The sequence below is a fragment of the Delphinapterus leucas genome, unplaced genomic scaffold (genome assembly GCF_059928025.1).
Source record: "Delphinapterus leucas isolate spDelLeu-1000000601 "Yukka" unplaced genomic scaffold, BTC_Dleu_Yukka2 spDelLeu_asBTCV2_sq74, whole genome shotgun sequence".
Classification (NCBI taxonomy): Eukaryota; Metazoa; Chordata; class Mammalia; order Artiodactyla; family Monodontidae; genus Delphinapterus; species Delphinapterus leucas.
In genome coordinates this window covers 136,946-156,908 of record NW_028322283.1, presented here as the reverse complement: position 1 = coordinate 156,908, position 19,963 = coordinate 136,946, and the positions used below count along the sequence as shown (strand labels likewise).

Below are 19,963 nucleotides of genomic sequence, written 5' to 3'. Positions count from 1 at the left end.
GGGCAGGAGTGGCTGACCACAGCTGGGCCCTCTGCCCCACTTCTACCCCCTGTACGGGCTCAAGTGTGGGTGGGAGCCAGGCAGGTGGAGGTGGCACATCAGCAGAGGGTTGCCACCCTGAACACAGGTAAGTGTAAGGGCACGGGATCAGGGTGGGCAAAGGAGAAGTCTCCGGGCAACCCGCACCCTTTTCCAGGAAGCCCCACCACCTCTCTGGGCCCGATCCACTTCCTATTATGAGTTTGTCCTGCCTTTTTCTGGGGTTCTCAATGAAGTTTTATTTGGGTCAAATGTTGCTTGAAACCAGAAGACTATTGGCCTTTCCTGGAAAACCTCTTGCTTTGGAGAGCATAGCTGGATTTGACTGTAGCAAGATGTGAAAATGCAACTTGTTTTTCCCAAAGCGGCTGCTGACTGGCTCTCGGTCAAGTCTCTTAGGAATCCGGCTTGTGAATCATCCAGAGTCATTGTGAAGCCTGTGTGATCCTGGTCGGCCTCGTGAAAGGCGGACATGTATTGACTCATGCACTCTTTTCTTGATTCTTGTTTTTCCTTCTCTTCTAGTATTAAGGGACATCAGCGAAAGAGGGAGGGACCTTGAGCAGATTTTATCTCAGTACATTACATTCGTCAAGCCTGCCTTTGAGGAATTCTGCTTGCCAGTGAGTTGTGTTCTTGTTTTTCATTGAATTTAGTCTTTAAAATATAATCAAACAAATAAAGGTCTGTAAGTTGAGCTCCCTGGCTGGGATTTCACTCATTCCCTCCTCTATCCTCAAGTCCCAAGAAAGGGCAGCCTTTGGTGCTTTGTTTCCTATCACTGTGTTCTCCAAGAGCTCTGTCCTGCCACTCTTTTTCTGGGGTACCCCTTCAGGATCCTGCTGTCTGATTCCAGCAAGCTGTACACTTCTTGCTTGGTAGGCTCATGGTGTGAGACTACCTTTGAGACCACCTCATGGTGTGAGACCCTTTATCGAGGGTGCATCAGTATCCCAGGATAGACTCAGCCACTTGGGTCTTCAGAAGGTCTGTGATGGTTGGAGTACTGGTATAGGAGGCCTCAGCTACAAGGTATTCCCTTCTGAATCTCTTCTGCCACTACATCTGAGCCCCGTTTCGAGCTTGTCGTTGGTCCCCGTGTAAGTTCCCATTTGGGAGGTTCGCCGTATTGGAACAGGCTTCTGTACTTCTGCCCTAGCACGGGCTCTGTCAGGCCTCCCCACGGCAGCTGGGAACTCTCTAGTGAGGTGGCTTTCAGAGAAGGAAGGGTGAGGACGGTGGAATTCTCAGCTTTTAGCGAATCAGCCCTCAGCCTAGGAAACACCCCAGCTTCTTCATGAAAGACCTGCAAACGTTGAGGGAAGACCTCAGGGACATGAGGTTTGGAATGGTGGGGTTAAGTTCTGAGAGAAAGCGAGAGAGGTTGGGTCTTCGTCTTGTCTTGGGTGATGCCTTCAGGGAGATGAGAGGTGTAGAGTGTGGCCGAGTGTGGGGATTTCTCTGCTTTGCCTAATAATTAACTTCTTTTTCCTCCCATGGAAAAATATGATCCCAAACCGTCTTTCTTTTTTCATTTTTATTGGAGTATAATTGCCTTACAATGTTGTGTTAGTTTCTGCTGTGCAATGAAGTGAATCAACTATACGTGTACCTATATCCCCTCCCTCTTAGACCCCTGCCATCCCTCCCATCTAGGTCACCACCTAGAGCAGCGAGCTGAGCTCCCTGTGCTATGCAGCAGCTTCCCACTAGCTGTCTATTTTACACATGGTAGTGTATGTATGTCAGTCCCAATCTCCCAATTCATCCACCGCACCCCACCCCTGCCCATCCCCCCCACCCCGGGGGGTCTCTTTGTTTCTTTAAGTCTGTTAGTAGGTTTTGCATCAAAACAGACTTGACATTTGTTTCAACCTGGAACCAGGCAGACTTCGAGTCAGCCTGAGTAACGCTGATGCCCTTTTCATTCCCCTGGAGAGGATTGGGTCACAGGATTAGGTTTCTGGGAAGAGGGCAGAAGTGGCTGTGGAGCTGTGAAATTCTATCCATCCATCTGAGGACCTCTCCTGCTCTTTTTAACTTAATAATAAGAATACAGGGCTTCCCTGGTGGTGCAGTGGTTGAGGGTCCGTCTGCCGATGCAGGGGACGCGGGTTCGTGCCCCGGTCTGGGAAGATCCCACATGCTGCGGAGCGGCTGGGCCCGTGAGCCATGGCTGCTGAGCCTGCGTGTCCGGAGCCTGTGCTCCGCAACGGGAGAGGCCACAACAGTGAGAGGCCCACGTACTGCAAAAAAAAAAAAAAAAAAGAATACAAAGTAAACTGATTACTGAACATACATTAGAGTTTACTGCCAACTTTCTGCTGTTTAACTTATTTGTAATGGAGCTCAGAATTTTACGTAAATATTTTCTAGGTTGTTCTACCTGTTCCTCCTGTCCAGCCACTCAGCTCAGGGAAAAGCAGCTCATTCCCACGTCAACCAGGAACTTGGGCCTGATAAATTGTCGGCCTGGTTCAAGTTGGGCATCAGTCGCAATTCAACAGTTGTAGCGTGGAAGCTGCACGGAGTACAGATGCCCATGTCCTAAGGCATCGTTTATGTGGTCTCACCAGGACACAAGTTATTTGTAAAATGGTCCACAAAATGTCAGTAAACTTTACAAACAAAAAGAGAGTCTGTGGGCTTTCTTTTCTTTCTTTTTTTTAAGGCTGTGTCGTAACAGAGCCAGGGAAAGTGGTCATCAATGGCGATTACTTCTTTTTGGGTTTACCCTCGTGCTAGATAAACTGTGTATAGAAATCCAAGGTGAATTGCTCCCCTTTAAGTTTGGTCTTACTAACTGATGGTTTTCCTCGTGGTGAAGAGGCAATTATATATTTGGTTTCAAAGACCACGTTCTCTGTGCAGATTGTAAGCTGAAACAATGTTAGATGCTAATGAGAACTCAGGGAAAAGCCGATTTATTATAAATTAGATAACGTGGATAAAATGTATTCTGTTTAAAGCCACAAGCTGCTGCTCTCTGGGATTGGTAGAAGGCCGGCCCTTTCCCCACATTCCCTTAGAAGAGGGGCTTGGTCCAGCTTCTCTCTTTAATGCATTGTAATGCATTTAATGCATTGTAAATATCTTTCTCCACAGACAAAGAAATACGCTGATGTGATCATTCCTAGAGGTGCAGATAATCTAGGTGAGTCCTCATGGGGTGCCATCCCGCGGGGCATAACTTCTACCCTTTGTCAGTTATACTTTGGAGTAGGATGTGGTAACCAGACAAGGCTCTATAGATGTGGTTGAGCCACTGGCTGCTGCTGTGAGCCAGAAAGGTATTTATACCTATGCATCTGGCCTCGGGGACAGGCCCCTGTGAATATGCATGTACATAAATGGGGACAGGCGTGAACTTGTGCTTCTCTGGCAACAATCAGAGGGCAATAGATTACCTTCTACTGTCATTCCCAGTGATGATACCTGGCTGCCTTGTATCTGAGGCCATTTTTTAGCAAAAGTAGATTTCCTTCTTAATCTAATTTAGAATGACCTGCCACTAAGGTAGCCTTTCCTAAAGGGAAAGGGATTTCTACCACTAGTGCATTTATGCGTTAGCTTTGACTTGTCTAGAAAGTAGGACTATCCCTGGACTTAGGCATAGTGGGGCAGAGTTGAATTGTGAGAATACCCTGTCTTCTCATTCTCTTTAGCATTTATTTCAATTTTCCTCTGTTTAAAAAGTAAAATTTTTGCCGAGCCTTTCGGGAGTTAGTCACAGCAGTGAAAATTTCACTGTATATTTCTTAAGGACAAGGCCATTTTCATTTACATTGCCACAGTGCGTTCATCACATCCAGGACAATTAATATTGACTTAATCTCCTTTAACTTTCCTCAGCCTTTCTTTGTTTTTTATGACACTGACATTCTTGAGGAGTACAGGCCCATTGTTTTGTAGAATGGCACTCAGCTTGGGTTTGCTTTTGTGTCCTCATGATTAGCTTCAGCTTATATAGTCTGGAGAATACCCTGGGGGAGGGGTGTTCTTGGGTCATCGCCTCAGAGAGCACTTGATGTTTATCCCATTTTGGGTGATGTTAACATTGATCATTTGCTTGAATCATATGATTTATTTCCAAGGCTAAGGAAAGAGAGTCCCCGTTTGACCTTTGGAGGAGAGGGCCTTCTGTGGGGTCCCTGCCCTTGGGATGGGGAGCTGCATGGGATGGGGACCCAGTGGAAGGGTCTCGCAGCTAATTGATGGTGTCAGAGCGAAGGCCAGACCTCATGTCTACAGAATTTGGGTCGATTGCTTTCATCCAGTCCGTGCCTCTGATCGTGTTCTACGTTGTCCTACTCCGAGAATGCCCCTGCGGGGGTCATATTAGCTCTGATGGAGGCTTGGGGAGGTGGCGTGACCTGCTCGCAAGCAGCAGAGCCAGCTTCCTGGAACAGTTTTTAGCCTTTGGTTCCTGAGTGCCGTCCACCCAAACAGACACACAGCCCCACAGACGTGCTCCCACCCTCCCCGTGTCCCTAACACTCTTCTGGTCTCTGCCCCACAGTGGCCATCAACCTCATCGTGCAGCACATCCAGGACATCCTGAATGGAGGGCTCTCCAAACGTCAGACCAACGGCTATCTCAATGGCTATACCCCTTCACGCAAGAGGCAGGCCTCGGAGTCCAGCAGCCGGCCGCACTGACCCCCGTCTCCTCAGACCCTGGCCCCGATCTCCAAGGGACAGGAGGAGGGGGCAGGAGGCACTGTGCATCTATACATATGGTTTCCTATGACATTGCTGTATTTAAGAAAACACCATGGAGATGAAATGCTTTTTTTTTTTTTTTTTTTTTTTTTGGTACTTCGGAGCAGCGAAATGAAACAGAACTTGACCCTGAGCTTAAATGACAAACTGTGCCAACTACTACTGGTGATGCCTAATTATGACTTCAACGTGTAACCAGTTATAAATACATACATATATATATATAGAAAAGGATCTATTTTTGTGTAAATGTACAAATACTGTACAGCTGTTTGCCGTAAGTATTCTGCAGGAGGGCCTGTACTTGAGTGTGTTTTGGGGGCTGGAGCTGGAGTTTCACCAAAGGGAAGTTGCCTGGTGGGTTCCAGGTGGGGCAGGCTCAGGCATCTGGGAGGGAGGCTCACGGCTCGCGGCTCTCAGTGTCTGTGGGTCTCGTTGGAAGTGGAGTTTGGAACTTTTGATCGCTTCCCCTGCCAGATGCCACCTTCTTGGTGCTGGAGCTTTAGGATAATGTTAATGAGAGATCCTCTTTTCTTTTTTTTCTTTTTCTTTTTTTTTTTGAGTTGAAATTAGACCTCAACTCAAAACTCAAACTCAGGGAAGGGGCCCACTGAGGGGAGCGAGTCTTCTGCGTTTTCTTCTTGCCCCTGCCCACCTCTGGCTGCTCGGGTAGCTCCACACTTCCTTCCTTACTCACCCGCTTCTCAGTCTCTCCGAAAGCTAGAGCTGCCTCGCTCTCCTTCCCTGGTGGAGATGTGACGGGGTCGCTTCCTGACTGAGTGGGGAAGGAGGGAGTGGGACTATGCCTGTCGTATCGTCTGAGATGCTGGTGCCTCCCAGGGAAGTCACCCATGAGATTCCTTGGGCTGTCCCCCAAGCTGTGGAGTGCACAGTGGACCCTTGCAGTCTGGGCTTCGGTCGAGGGCCTCTGCTGGCAGCCTGCCCCTCACAGGGTGGCAAGAGAGCTCTGCCGTGTAGGGAGCCTGTAGCTTTTGTTCCCCGAGGCGTGGGGATTTGCAGCGAGGTGAGGATAACGGGGACCGTCACTGGCAGCATCACAGCCACATTGATTGACTTATTTACCACGCTGCCGCGTCACGTGGCAGCTGCCGAAAACGAGGGGCGGGGAAGGGGAGTGGCGTTTTTTTTTTTTGTTTGTTTTTGTTTTTTTTGCGGTGCGCGGGCCTCTCACTGTTGTGGCCTCTCCCGCTGCGGAGCACAGGCTCCGGACGCGCAGGCTCAGCGGCCATGGCTCACGGGCCCAGGCGCTCCGCGGCATGTGGGATCTTCCCGGACCGGGGCACGAACCCGTGTCCCCCGCATTGCAGGCGGACTCTCAACCACTGTGCCACCAGGGAAAGCCTGGGAGTGGCGTTTTTAAGTCACAAGTTGGAGTCTTGGGCTGAAAACATTTGGGGTGGAGAATTCCAGCTTTTCCGAGGGCTCCCTCTTGGTGAAAACTTCCTTCTTTGCAAGAAGTACGGATTCCTGAAGATGCCTGGTGGGGAGGGGTGGAGGAAGCAGGGGACCAAACGAGAAGGAGGAGGTGTAATTATAGAGGCCTGAAGCGTCACCTTTTAACTGCAGAAGAGCCAGAAGCTTTTCACCTCAGTGTGTTCCATCTCAGTGCTCGGTAGGCTATGCCCTTAGTTATTCCCTTGTGACTGCCACAGCCTGAAACATTTTGGGGAACGCTTCTCCTTCCATTGCTTTCATAGCCCCTTGAGCCATTCAGATGAACTGATGCTGTTAACTCTAGTCACACGGAAGCAAGCAGCACCATGCAGTTTGCCTCCCCTTTTCTGGACTCCATTTGACTCTAACTCCGTTGGGCTGTGTCAAAAAGTCAAACCTAATCCCCAGCAGGGCTTTGCCACCCCTGAGACCTTCAGGAGACTGTGCTGCAGGCTCTGAGGGAGCCCCCCAAGGGCAGCAGCTGCCTGGTTGGAGAAGGGGAGGGTCCTGAGGTGCCTGCTCTGAAGGCCGGTACCTGGCGGGATGGCCAAGTTCTGGAGTGCGTGTTTCCGAGTCAGTATTGATTATCTTTCCAGTCATGCCTTGTGCGGTTCTGAGATGAAGGGTAGATGGCAGGATCCTGAGGACCCAGGGGTCTCCTGCCTTGGTGGGTGGGGCCTGTCTGTGCTCAGGGGAAGCCCGTCCCTGTCTGGGAGAGCCTCGGCCCTTCGGTGGTAGCATGGTCAACTTTACTTGAAGCTCCCAGGTGCCAAACCATTCAGTGCCTTGGCTGTCTATCCCACTGCCTTGGAAGATGGATTCTTCTCATCTCTGAGCCTTGAGTTACTTAGCCGCTTCCTCATCTACTCCTGGTGTTGGGACCAAGCCTCCAGTGTCTCCGAATAGCCCTGTCCCCGCTGGAAGCAGCTCTAGGGCTGCCCCACCTCTGGGTAAAACCATCACCAATTCTTGGTGTCTTGGTTGGGGGCTCACTGGGCCGTGCTGACGACTCCTCTGGTTCTGTGACATAGTACGTCTGGGGCCAGGAGGGGACGGGAAGCTCTGCCTTTGTGTGGTGACCCCAGCGTTTAGCCAACTGAGTATCTGAATTTGAGCTTTCTATGTGGCCAATCCCGGACTTGGTATTTTAAGAGTCACTGGATCTCTGATTCCATTGGAGAGTCAGATAGAGCCATTAGGCCAGAAATCATGACATGAGTCACCTGGGTACCCTTTGCTGTCCAGGGAGGCGACATGGATGAGCAGAGTGGGGCAATGTTGGTCGTGTGTACATGGGAGTCTCTTGTCTTCAGAGATACCCGGTGGTGCTTGCTTCTCCCAGGCTGCGCAGGAATTGTCCAAGGACCATGTGTTTAGGGAACAGGCATTGTGTCGTGGGAAGGCCTGATCCCAAGCTCCTTCACCCCAGTGGAGCTTCTGCTCCCTGGGTTTCTTGTTCTTGGGCAGCCTGAGACCAATAGGGGCAGAGAGCTGGCAGTGTGTATACGGAAGATGCAGTGTTGTGACCTCAGGTGTCCTTTGATTTGGAATGGATAGGGTAGGCCCTCAAAGAGGCAGCGGTCTCTGAAGAACAGGCTGGGGAGGGTGGCAGGGAAAGGTCCCCGGTTCACCCTTCAGAACCTGTTGTCTCTGCAGCAACCCACTGTGGTCTTGGCTGCTGGGCAGTCAAGGACACTGGCTTCTTGCCTCTCCTGGGCTGGCTTGGACACTTGTCTCTGTGTCCAGGGTGGGTTGCCAGTCTCATGAGGCCACTAGGTCAGGCTAAGGCTTGTGTGCGGGAGGGACTGGAGCCCAGCTCGTTTGTGTATCACCTCCTTTGCTATCCTTGTGAGGTTTCCCTGATTTGACATGCTTGACCAGCACTAGGGCCCAAGGCTATTCGAGGGAAGTAGTGGCCTCTTGCAGGGAAGTGTTTTCCTCTGCCCTGGAGTCTCCCACCTGCCTGTCCACAACCGTGTGGGTGAGGCGGGCTGGGGAGATTCTGGGTCCCAGGGCTGGGCTTCTGAGAAGGGCTGACTGGACCTCTCTGCCACTCCTCTCCTTCACCCTGACCTCAGGGTGGAGTGGGGAAAGTCTCGGTGTCCGAGCAAACGAGAGGGAGAGCAGGCTGAGGAAACCGTCGGGGTGAGCCTGGAGCTGAGTCCCCTTTGATCTTGGTCTCTGGGCCTTCTTCGGCCCTCCTGGGGCAGGGGGCTGGCTACAGGTCAGCATCCGGCCACCCTTAGAGGCAGTGAGTGCCTAGCCAGTCCTGCCTTAGGAACAGAGTGAGTGGTAAATAAAGACGTAGGCTTTTTTTTGGTCTCTTAGATGCTTGCGCTTCCCCCTTTTCTTTCTACTGCCCTGCCTTTACTGTTAGCAGTTACATAAATGACCACATACTCTGTACTTTGCTGTAAATAAAGACTGAACAGAAAAGAACCCACTCTTGCCTTCTTTGTGGTGCTTGGGCCGGAGGAACAGTGGCTGAGGCCAGCGAGCTGAAGGGAAAGTAGCGCCTCCAGGCCTTCGCTGTGTGGATAGGGGCACCAGCCTGCTGTCACTATGCCTCCCCTCCTGGGCTGCACCCAGGCCACCATGTGTGCACTTGTGTGTTTCTGCTCTGCTTCTGAAGCCAGGTCAAGATCCCTGGGAGGCTTCTCTTCGCTGGCTCTGGCCGGCTCTGTTCCCTCTGAGGTCATCCGGTTTGTGCAGTCTCCTCCCTTCCTGCCCTCCCTTCCCCATCCCTTCCTCAACGTTCACAATAAAAGCCAGAACAAAACCTTCTAAATAAAGAAAACTTTATTGGGGTTGGGTGGAGGAAAGTTGACATTATGACAATGTGAACAACTTCAGGTTGAATTCACATACATATATGTGTGTGTGATTACCCTGGATGACTATATCTATTTAGTGTATAGTCATACATCAATCAAATGCAGATAATCATCCATCTCTTGTTACTGAAAGATCTAGGTCACCCACCACCGAGGGTTTTAAAATAATTAAAGTAATTGGCTTTTGTGCTCCTTGTAGCACCCCGACTCTTCCCCCCGGCCCCCCCTTTTCTCAGCTTCCCTTTCATCCCTTCACCTGCTGCCTCCCAGGCACCCAATGACCCTCATTGATGTGCGGAGTTGCCCTGCTATTTCCAGCCACTTGTTCCAAGGACAGAGGCAAACCCTTCAAGGAATTCAGATCCAAAAGAACTTGGATTTAAGAGGAATCCATCCTCAGAAGGCCGCTGTGTTTTCACATAACACTTAGGTGTGTGTTATCAAGCTCGCTTATTACCTGCAGACAGATGAAGACGTGAGTCGTGGTTGTGCAAGCCACTTTAGCTGCGATCCAGTTTGCTCTGTGCGTTGCTCTCACATTTCCCCTATCTGTGGACCACGTCTGGAGTCCAAGCTTTGCTTGGGACTCTGTTCATTTCTCAGAATTCAGTTCTGCTTCCTTGTTGTAATTTGAGGCACAGTTGTGCAGGCCAGTTGAGCGATTTGGTCTGCCTCCCACCCGCCTGTCACAGCATCCTTTGAGCCACTTTCCGCTCTGCATCCTGGACTCACCCTTTTGACGAGTGAGTGCTGCTTTAATCAAACCACGTCGGCTCAGACTGAAAGAAACCTGTTAGGACCTGCATAAAAGTTTTAAAGACAAGAGGTGGAGAAGGAGACCTAGGATGTGGGAAAGCTTTGAGAGGATGGGACCATAGGGATTGATTTCTTTCATCATCTGGTGCTGGGGGCTGTTTAGATTTCTATTTTAAAACAGAGTTTAAACACATTTGCTAAAACCCAGAATGAAGTTAACCTTCCTGCTAAATCTTGGGCTATACCTGCATATATGCTTATGTATCTTTTCAATTACACCATGAGCTAAAATAACAAACTAGCCAACTGAATCAATTTGAAGCTAGGACTAAAGATTTATCTAGACATATCTCCTCAGATGAACTGATGGAGCTTGAGGGTGGGAGAACATGAAACTGTGCCTTACGCAAACTCATTTTTCGCACAGTCCAGTCCTTGGCATCCCCTTTTACAATGAGGATTTGCTGGGACTAGGTCAGTGGCGCCCGTGATGCAGGGGATGAAAATGGCCTGGGGTTCACCACGGTGTTAAGTGCTGACTGCCCTGGGCCAGGGAAAGCCAGCCTGGCCTCTGCCTTACAAGCTCATGTGCTTCATGGGGTTTTATCTGACAAGCCCAGGACGCTCTCACTAAGGGAATTAGAGTTGAGGATATTTCCAGATTCCTCTTTATCAGTGAGCACCATGTGCACCATGTACTTTCTTTTCAGTTCTTGAAATTTCCCAGTTTTCATGATAACACTCACATCAGACTTTTCCAGCCTTCAAACAGTCCTGCAAAGTATGTTAGGAATGCGGTCCTGCTTCAGTGCTACCGAGGAAGCTAGGAGGTAGGACGTGCTGTAGGAGGAGGCTGCCTGGTGCGTGTCTGCCATCTAGTGGTGGAACTCAGTTCTCAACTGGGGTTGGGGGTTGCCTTGGGTTGTGGGACTAATATTATTTGCTTGGCTATCACGGTTTCTAAGAGAATGGTCAGAGGGCCTAGAAGTCTAACTACTTCTGATGTGATTCTTTTTTTTTCTTTTTTTTTCCTGGAAGATCTTTATTAAAGCCTTCACTAAGGCAGGTAGGAGCATCAGCTCCCACTTCTTAGTTTCTCTGTTGCTGCAGTCTACTCTAGTGGTTCCCCAAGCTGGCCATCACCATCACCGGGGCTTGATAAAGACACTACTGTGATCCATTCCTGAGAATTCTGATTCTGTAGGTCTAGGGAGAGGGTCTTTTATAACAAACTACAGGTGAGTCAGATGAATAGGCAGAATTGGAAACCCAGGACCTTGTGTATTTAATCGCGTAGACCGTTTAAATCTGTGATGTTCACAGCACTGGAGAGCCCATTTCTCCTGAAAATGTCATCTGTGCTGTTTAAAGCCCTTCGCTGCCTGCGTGGGGACTGGAAAGGGGCATTAAAGGCTGCTCAGAAGCTCATTCAAGTCCAGCACTGCCTCTTAGGTTGTAAGACACCCTCCAGCCCCCCAGCCCCCCCAAAAACCCGGCACCAGGAGACACTAAACTACGGCTACATGTCTGCCCTGGGAAAGTTCCTAGGATGTCCTGGGAACAGGGCAAGCTTTTAGAGGTCATGTAGTCCAGTGCCTTCAAGCATGCTTTTAGTCATGGAGCCCTTCATGAAGTCTTCCTTGAAGTCTCAATGTGAAAAGCAGAAAAGCAGCTTCTCCCTTGAGAATTCTCAGGGTTTTCTTTGAAGCCATTGAAGTCAAAGCCCTTCATATTACAGATGAGGAACGTAGGGCCCAGAGGCAAAACGACTGGGTCCGGATCCTACTACTGACTGGGCTGTAGGTCTGCAGTGGACTTGATTTCAGGGTTGGAAGCAAAAGTCCCTCCTCCTGTAGTCCTTTAGAGCTTCTCCAGGGCAGGCATTGGTGATAGAAGTTGGGGTGGATCACTGCCATTGGACTGATTCTTTTTTTTTGCGGTACGCGGGCCTCTCACTGCTGTGGCCTCTCTCGTTGTGAAGCACAGGCTCCGGACGCGCAGGCTCAGCGGCCATGGCTCACGAGCCCAGGCGCTCCGCGGCATGTGGGATCCTCCCGGACCGGGGCACGAACCCGCGTTCCCTGCATTGGCAGGCGGACTCTCAACCACTGCGCCACCAGGGAAGCCCTGGACTGACTCTGTTTGGCAGCTACAGGAAGAAGGACCTGGGTGGGTGGAAGGCAGGAGAATGAAGAGAGAGAATCGAACTTCTTTTAAAAATTATGTTTGGTTAGTTGGGGGTCAGCTGAGTTCTGTAAAAGGGATTCCACCTTCTGCTCAATGATTTGAGTGTTGTCTGGCTTCAAGTCAAAGGGAGACTTCAAGCCTGTTGGGGGAAATCACTGTGGAGTTGACAGATCTAGTTTAAATGTTGACTCTTTCACGTAATGGCTGTGTGGTGTTGTGCAGCCTGTACTCTAGGGATAAGGACCCCTGCCTTGCTCAGTGTTGAATGAGAGCTTGTACACAGGCAGGACTGCCTGGGTATAAAGTGTCCAGGGAGTGGCGGCTGTCTTTATACTCTTAGTAATTGGGCTGCAGTGGGTGAGACTGAGTTCCTTGAAGGCTTTTTCTTAGTAGCTCAGGGCATCTGGGAGAGGCTGGCTGGCTTGGGGAATAATTCCTAAACCAGATTTCTCTGTAGCTACTGCTGGAGCCCTGCCCCAGGGCTAATCTCAGAGTTGCCAGAGGAGGGTTTAGCAAAACCACAATAGGATATTTTGATGCAAAGACCAACCCAATAGGTTCAGAGCTTTAGCCCGCCCCCAGGGCTATGAGCCTCCCAGGCTGAAACCCACCCATTTCTGGCCCTCTTGTTGACCCTGACACCTCTAACGGGTGTGAGGCTCAGAGATGGGAGTTGGATTCAGGGGTGGAATAAGGAAGGATATCTGTTGTACATATCATTTAGGTATTTAAAATGGATCCAAATACTTGATGGTGTGCTTTTTAGGACCTCAAAATTGTTGACTATCCAGAAGCCTTGGCACCAAAACAAAGGGGTCAGATATTATGTTCTCTTGTTCTGTAGCTGAAGAGTCTGTCTGTGGGGCAAACAAGCTGAGGGGCGGCACTGGGCATCTCCAGTGGGACAGCCTACGTTGTCCTGGCAGCCCCTTCAGGGTTAGGGGTCCCCCCTGGTACTCCAGCCCATGAAAGTGCCTTGTCTTTCTTGATTAGGGTTTTCAGTCTTTTTTTGTGCCATGGACCCCTCTAGCAGTCTAAGGACACCTGTCAGAATAATGTTTTTACACCTATGAAATAACATCCAAAGAAATTTAAGAAAATAAATTATACTGAAACACAGTTACCAAAATATAAAACCAAATCTGTGATACGTGTGCTTCTTTATTAACACATCAAATAACAAGATTCAGTGGCCAGTCTAATAACTACTACATGGTATCATAGTGATGAAACTAAATCGTATTTTGAAATTCTGAGGCAACTGTAAGGTGTTAGGAACATAACTCTGATTTCTATTGCTGACAAACAAGTCCAAGTACAACTAATATTCATTCCTGTGGTTTGTTTCCTACATTCATAACGGAAGGAAAGGCTAAAATTTCAAGTAGAGGCCAGTGAAAATAAAGATGTAAATTTTAAAGATCATAGACCACCTGAATTCTGCCCAAGGCTTCTGTCCTTAATCCTCAGATTAAGAAACACTGGTCTAGATCCAAATCTTCCGGGTCACCTGGTGACTAAGGTAGACGAATTTGTCTCCTTTTACTATGTGTCTTGAGTTGAGTGAGTCAGGACCCAGCCATGGCACTGGGCCTCTTGTGTGACAGCTGTCTGGGTGCTGGCCAGTGGATACACAACAAGCAACCCCAATGTAATTGAAAATGTTCTTGAAACCACACGTAAAAGAGTAAAAAGAAGGTGAAATTAATTTTAACATTATATTTTATTTAACCCAGTATATCAAAAATACCATTATTTCAACATGTAATCTATGTAAAAATTACTCATATCTTGCATTTTCTTTTTTTTGTACAAAGTCTTCGTTATCTAGTGTCTATCGCACACTCACAGCACATCTTGATTTGGACTGGGCACATTTCAAGGGCTCAATGGCTACATGGCTAGTGGCTGCCTTACTGGACAGCGCAGGTCAGTACAGTTAGAATTATATTGTGTTTGGGTCAGGCAAGGGCTCCCGTTAAATACTCTCTTTTTACCAAAGTGGGTACTGGGGTCCAGAGAGAGGAAGTGACCTGCCCAAGGTCATGGCTACTTAACTAGAGAGCCAGGCCTTGGTTAGGCCTTTGTCTAGCGGGGCTTCTGCCTTCATGTTACCCTTCAGGAAAGATTACATTTTTCCAGCCCTGGGTTCCAAAGGCCTTGAGTTTTTCAGGAGTGGCCTAAGTGTTGGGAGTGCCCCCTCTGAAAGCCCGTGAAGAGGGCTAGGAAAACAGCCAAAGAGAGAAAATCCTGGAGAAGTGAAGGGCTCAAGGGGAATTCAGTGATGACAGAAGTGGAGGGTGACCTCACAGCAGGAAGAACATATGTTGGTTCAGCAATGGATGAGGATGAAATAACCAATTCAGAGTGGAGGGAAATAAAAAGAAATATAAGGGAAAATCTTTGAGATGATATTGAATAGATGGGGAACACAAAAAATCCATTTATCACACAGATGTCCAAAGGAGATGATTATGAAATGGAAGGCAGAAATGACTGGTAATGAAAGGAGAAAAGGGGGAAATCCCAGAATCTTCTGGTTTTTTTCCTAAATACAGATAAGGGAAGACACCAGGGAATTGTCTTCACCGCAGCTCGGTCACTAGGTAGAGATGCTGCATGCTTGTCCACGGTACTGTCTGCGTGTGTAAAAAGTTGTCTTTCCTGCATGGGGAGCTCCTTGAGAGCATAGAGCATGTCTGGCTACTCTTAGTATCCCCACCCAATGCTTGGCATGGCTTAGTTCTGCCACAGAGCAGGTGTTTGACAAACTTTTGAAAAACAAAGGGGAATAAATGAATGAGGGAGGAGAGCTCTGCATGCAGTGCAAGATGGGCACAGAGTCAGGGAACCTCATCTGGTCTGAGCTTCCACTCTTTCCTTGGGATGTTGGCAAGTCACATCACCTCTCCTGCCAGGCCTCTCCATCTGAGAAATGAGAGACTCCTCTCTGCCCTCCTCAACTTAATGGTTTAGTAGATCATGTGAAAGAACAGCTATAACATGAATTAGAGCAATAAAAGCTGTCATACAAACATAAAATGTGTTATTTATTTTCAGTGGAAAATGTGACTAGGCCAAAGTGGTGTTAAGAAATGATCAAGTTGGACTCAGACAAATGTGTGGGTGAGGAAAATAAGATGTCTGTACATGGCCAGAAAGGAGGTGAGAGCAGATGAAAACAGCAAAGTGGATTAATGGAGTGAAAGCCTGTGTCAGCCGCTCGGAGAGCGTGGCTTTGGGACAGTGTCCGTGAACCTGCAGGAAGCATGAAGACAACGTTTGTTTCTTTACCTCTGGTCAAAGTGTCAACCTGTCACAGGATCTAACCTTCCCAAAGTCTGAGAAGTAGCTCCACCATACCAAGCATCATTGAAAGAGGCTCTGTCAGTTAGGATTAGGTTCAGTTGCATATAACAACAAAACAAACTAACGAAGCGCCCCAAATAATTGGCTTTAAGCAAGGTAGTTTATTTTTCTCACAAAAGAAGTCTAGGGACTGGAGGTTCAAGGCAAATATGGTGGTTTCATCATGTTGTCAGGGACTCAGGCCTCTGTTTCTATCATCAGCACTTGGTTTATATTTTCAAGATTACTTTGTGTTCCAAAAAGGCTGCTAGAGCTCCAGTCAACAGGTTTGCATTCCATACAGAAGGAGGAAAAGAAAGACATGGCTTATTCTTGTTAAGAAAGACTTTTCAGAAGTACCACACACTTCTGCTGATATCTCATTGACCAGAACTTAGCCTATGTCCGTATCTGCGTGCTAGAGAGATTGAGAAATGTGGTCGTTTAGCTGAGTCATTCCTACTCTGCTTAAAATAGAAATATGCAAAGATAATATAAGCAAAAAAACCAATCAAACATGACAAGTTCTCAATAAATGATAGCTGTTAATGTAATTTTTTGTTTTGTTTTAAAAAGGAGTTATGAAGGTATAAGTGACATAAACTGCACATACTTAAAGTTTACAGTTAGATAAAATTTGACATGTATATATTCATGAAACCATCATCACAATCAAGATAGTAAATATATCCATCATTCCCTGAAGTTTCCTCATAAGCCTCCCTCCTCCTCTTCCCCCAAGTAACTATTGCTTGGCTTTCTCACTATAGACTATTTTGTATTTTCTAGAATTTTATATAAGTGGAGTCATACACTATGTACTCCTTTTTTTTGGTCTGACTTTTTCACTCGGCATAATTTTGATATGGATCCATGTTGTATATATCAAATTTTTGCCCTTTCTGTTTGTTTTCCTATTGAATTTTGAGAGTTCTTTATATATTTTGAATACACATCCTTTTTAAATATGTGCTTTGCAAGTACAGTTGACCCTTGAACAACATGGGTTTGAACTGTGCGGGTCCACTTATACATGGATTTTTTTCCCCATAAATACATATTAAAGTATTACAAGATTCCCCAGTTGGTTTAATCCACAGATACAGAACACTGTATGTGGAGGGCTGACTATAAGGTAATACATGGATTTTTGACTGCGTGGAGGGTTGGTGCCCCTAACCCCTGTGTTATTCAAGATCAATTGTATTTTCTCCTATTCTGTGGTTTGTCTGTTCTATGACAGTGTCATTTCAAGAGCTAATGTTTAAAAATTTGATGGTCTGATTTATCAAAAACTTTTTACTGATCGCACTTTTGGAGTCATATCTAAGAAATTTTTGCGTAATCCAATGTCACAAAATTTTTCTCCTGGGTTGTCTTCTAGAAATTTTACAGTTTTAGGTTTTACATTTAAGTCTGTGATCCATTTTGAGTTAATTTTTGTTTATGGTGTGAGGCATAGATGGAAGTTCATTATTTTGCATGAGACATCCATTTTTCAACAGCACCACTGTTGAAGACTCTCCTCCATTGAATTGTCTTTGTACCTTTGCAAAAACTCAGCTGTTCATATTTGTGTGTGTGTTTCTGGACTCTACTCCACTGATCTATTTGTCTATTTGATGTCAATACCACATTGTCTTGATTACTGTAGCTTTATAATAAGTCTTGAAATCAGGTAGTATAAGCCCTTCAATTTTGTTCTTTTTCAAAATTGTTTTGGCTATTCTAGGTCCTTTGCATTTCTATATGAATTTTAGAGTCAGCTTGTCGATTTCCACAAAATGTCCCGCTGGGACATTAATTGGGATGGCCTTGGAGACTTAGATTAGTTTGGGGAGAACTGACATCTTAACAATGTTGTGTTTTTTGACTGTCAACTCAAGTAATCAATAAACAATCTATGATAGGAGTAGAAAAGAGTTTTATTTGAGCCAAGCTGAGGACTATAGCCTGGGAGACACAGAATCAAGAAGCACTTGAATTGTATTCTGTGGACTACAAAATGCGGGAGGCTTATACAGGCAAAAACCGCAAAGTTATACAAATTGTTTGTCAAGACTTAGGATTGGAGCTGGTAAGAAGTAAGGGTGCTTATTAAGCAAGGATTGATTGGGATCCGAAATGGTCACATTGTTACAAGATTGCAGCTGGAAGTTGCTAGCAAATACTATTTTGAAAACAACTGGTGGCGTCCTTGAGGTTGATAGAGTTCAGAAAATTTAAGTTCTCAGTGATGGAGGAACATGTCTGAAACCACATCCACAGTGGCCATCTGGCTCCATTTTGAATGCTTGAACCAGAGTTACTCCATTTTGATTTTTAAATGATCTTCAATATATAATCATGACCTATGAACAAGGTATATCTCTCCACTTATTTTGCTCTTTGATTTCTCTCAGCAATACTTTGTAGTTTTCAGTTTACAGATTTTGTACATTTTTTATCAGATTTTGTCCTATGTATTTCATAATTTTTGGTGCTATTGTAAATAGTATTTTTAAAAATTCTAATTTCCAATTGCCTGTTGCTAGCATATAGAAATACTATGGATTTTTGTATACTGGTTTTTTATCTTGCAACCTTGCTAAACTTACTTATTAATGTTAATACTATGTTTAGAGTAGTTTCAGGAGTGAGCAGAGATATAACAGTGGTTTAATCTACCATATTTAATGAAAAGTTCTTGAGATTTCTGTATTCATTTTCATCATCTCTACGGGTTTGGAAATTGCACATATTTTTCTTCCTTTGGTGATTATCTTTTAAAATTGACAGGCGTACTTGACTTGAAAAAAATCTCTAATCTCCTACCTAACAATATGAGCTTTAGAAAGTTTTAACTCTGATCACGCAGTCCAGCTTACATGTCAGCATTACTGAGCTTTATTTCTACCTCGCTTTTTAATTTTTATTGAAAAATTAAATTTTTTTTACTTTTAATATTCATGTATTCATTTTACTGAAGTATAGTTGAGTTACAGTGTTTCAGGTGTGCAGCAAAGTGATTCAGATATATATATATTCTTTTTCAGATTCTTTTCCATTATATTCACCTTGCTTTTATATCCCCTAAGTTAGTTATCATTTATTGTTTTTAAAAAAATCTGTATTGTTTTACGCTGTCAGTGCTTGTTTTATATTTACCTAGAGTTTTATAATGCCTTTGTTCACTATTTCATTTTGCATTGTTCTTCTTAGTTCCAGATTCATTTTTTTCTCTAAAGTACACTCTTTAATGACACTTTTACAAAGGGTGTTAGTGGTATGCTCTTTCTTGGAAACTGTCTATTTTACTTTCACTTTTGAAAGATAATTTAGCTGTATATTTCCTCTCAACATTTGGAACATATTTTTCTACTGTCTTTTTTTTAAAAAAGACTTCTCTTTGTCTTTGATGTTCTGCAATTTGCCTTGAAGTGTTGAGACGTGGATCTATTTTTATTTATCCTTCTTGTGCTTCCTGACTGGCAAGAGCTACGTGTGTCATATATTCTGGAAAGTTCATAGCTATTATCTTTTCTAATGTGCCTCCTCACCTTTAACCTTCTGGATCTGTAGTTACATGTATTAGGACACTTTATCCTTTTTTTTTTTTTTTTTTTTTTTTTGCGGCACGTGGGCCTCTCACTGTTGTGGCCTCTCCTGTTGCGGAGCACAGGCTTTGGACGCGCAGGCTCAGTGGCCATGGCTCACGGGCCTAGCCGCTCCGCGGCATGTGGGATCTTCCCAGACCGGGGCACGAACCTGTGTCCCCTGTATCGGCAGGTAGACTCTCAACCACTGCGCCACTAGGGAAGTCCAGGACCCTTTATTCTTTTCTCTAAGTCTCTTACTCTCATTCTATTTTTTCCTTTTTTAACTACTTTTGCAAAGTTTCTCAGATCTATTGCCAATTCACTTATTGTCTCTTTAGCCATGTTCAGTCTGTTGTCTAAAACTTATCCACTGAGTTTTTAATTTCATTGACTATATTTTTAGCTTTTAGAAAAACGATTTCATCTTATTACAAATCTGCTTGTTGATATTCTACAGTGTCTTATCCTTATGTTTTCAATTTCTATTCTTGGCCCCTGTAAAAAATTTTTAATTTTCTTATGTACTCAACTATGCGTTAAGCAAGACATATTTTGGTATTTTATCTAGAATTTCTGGTATTTTATAGCAAGAGGGTTTTCTGCTTATCTGACTCACAATAGTGAAAAAAATAAAAGTAATCCCATTGGTTTCTTTCAAACTTTTTTTCTCCAGAAAAATTCTGCTTTGTCTACAGGATCAAGTCTTACTGGGAGTTCTAAAACTTCCATTGTTCTAAGTATGTGAGTGTGCTGGGATACCTAGGGTGTAGAGTGTGTTACTCCAAGTTAAACTGTAGGCTCTTTAAGTTCAGGAACTGTGAAATGTGCTTTTCTTGTACCTTCATGTGCTCCTGCACATACTTGTCCACATAATCAGTGCCTAATAGTTGGCCATTTACTTGACTTTTGTTTTGGAGCCAGGCACAGTGTTAGCATGAGATGCACACATATTTTTAAAGAGTGTCACGGAAATCTGTCTGAGTTGGTCCTGACCAGAAAAATGGTCTGTAGACTAGGTGTGACTATGCTGCAGCTGGATTGGCT

The 19,963-nt window shown here is 45.8% G+C and overlaps 1 protein-coding gene across 1 annotated transcript in view; it reads left to right on the top strand.

The window, feature by feature from the left end:
- UCK2 (uridine-cytidine kinase 2) overlaps positions 1–18,910 on the top strand; it is an 84,334-nt gene extending 65,424 nt beyond the window's left edge. Inside the window, exons 5-7 of the mRNA XM_022566532.3 lie at positions 565–662; positions 3,145–3,193; positions 4,559–18,910. Coding sequence (XP_022422240.1) covers positions 565–662; positions 3,145–3,193; positions 4,559–4,698 — 287 coding nt within the window. The 3' untranslated portion in view covers positions 4,699–18,910. The remainder of the gene's footprint in view (positions 1–564; positions 663–3,144; positions 3,194–4,558) is intronic.
- Positions 18,911–19,963: the final 1,053 nt, after the last annotated feature.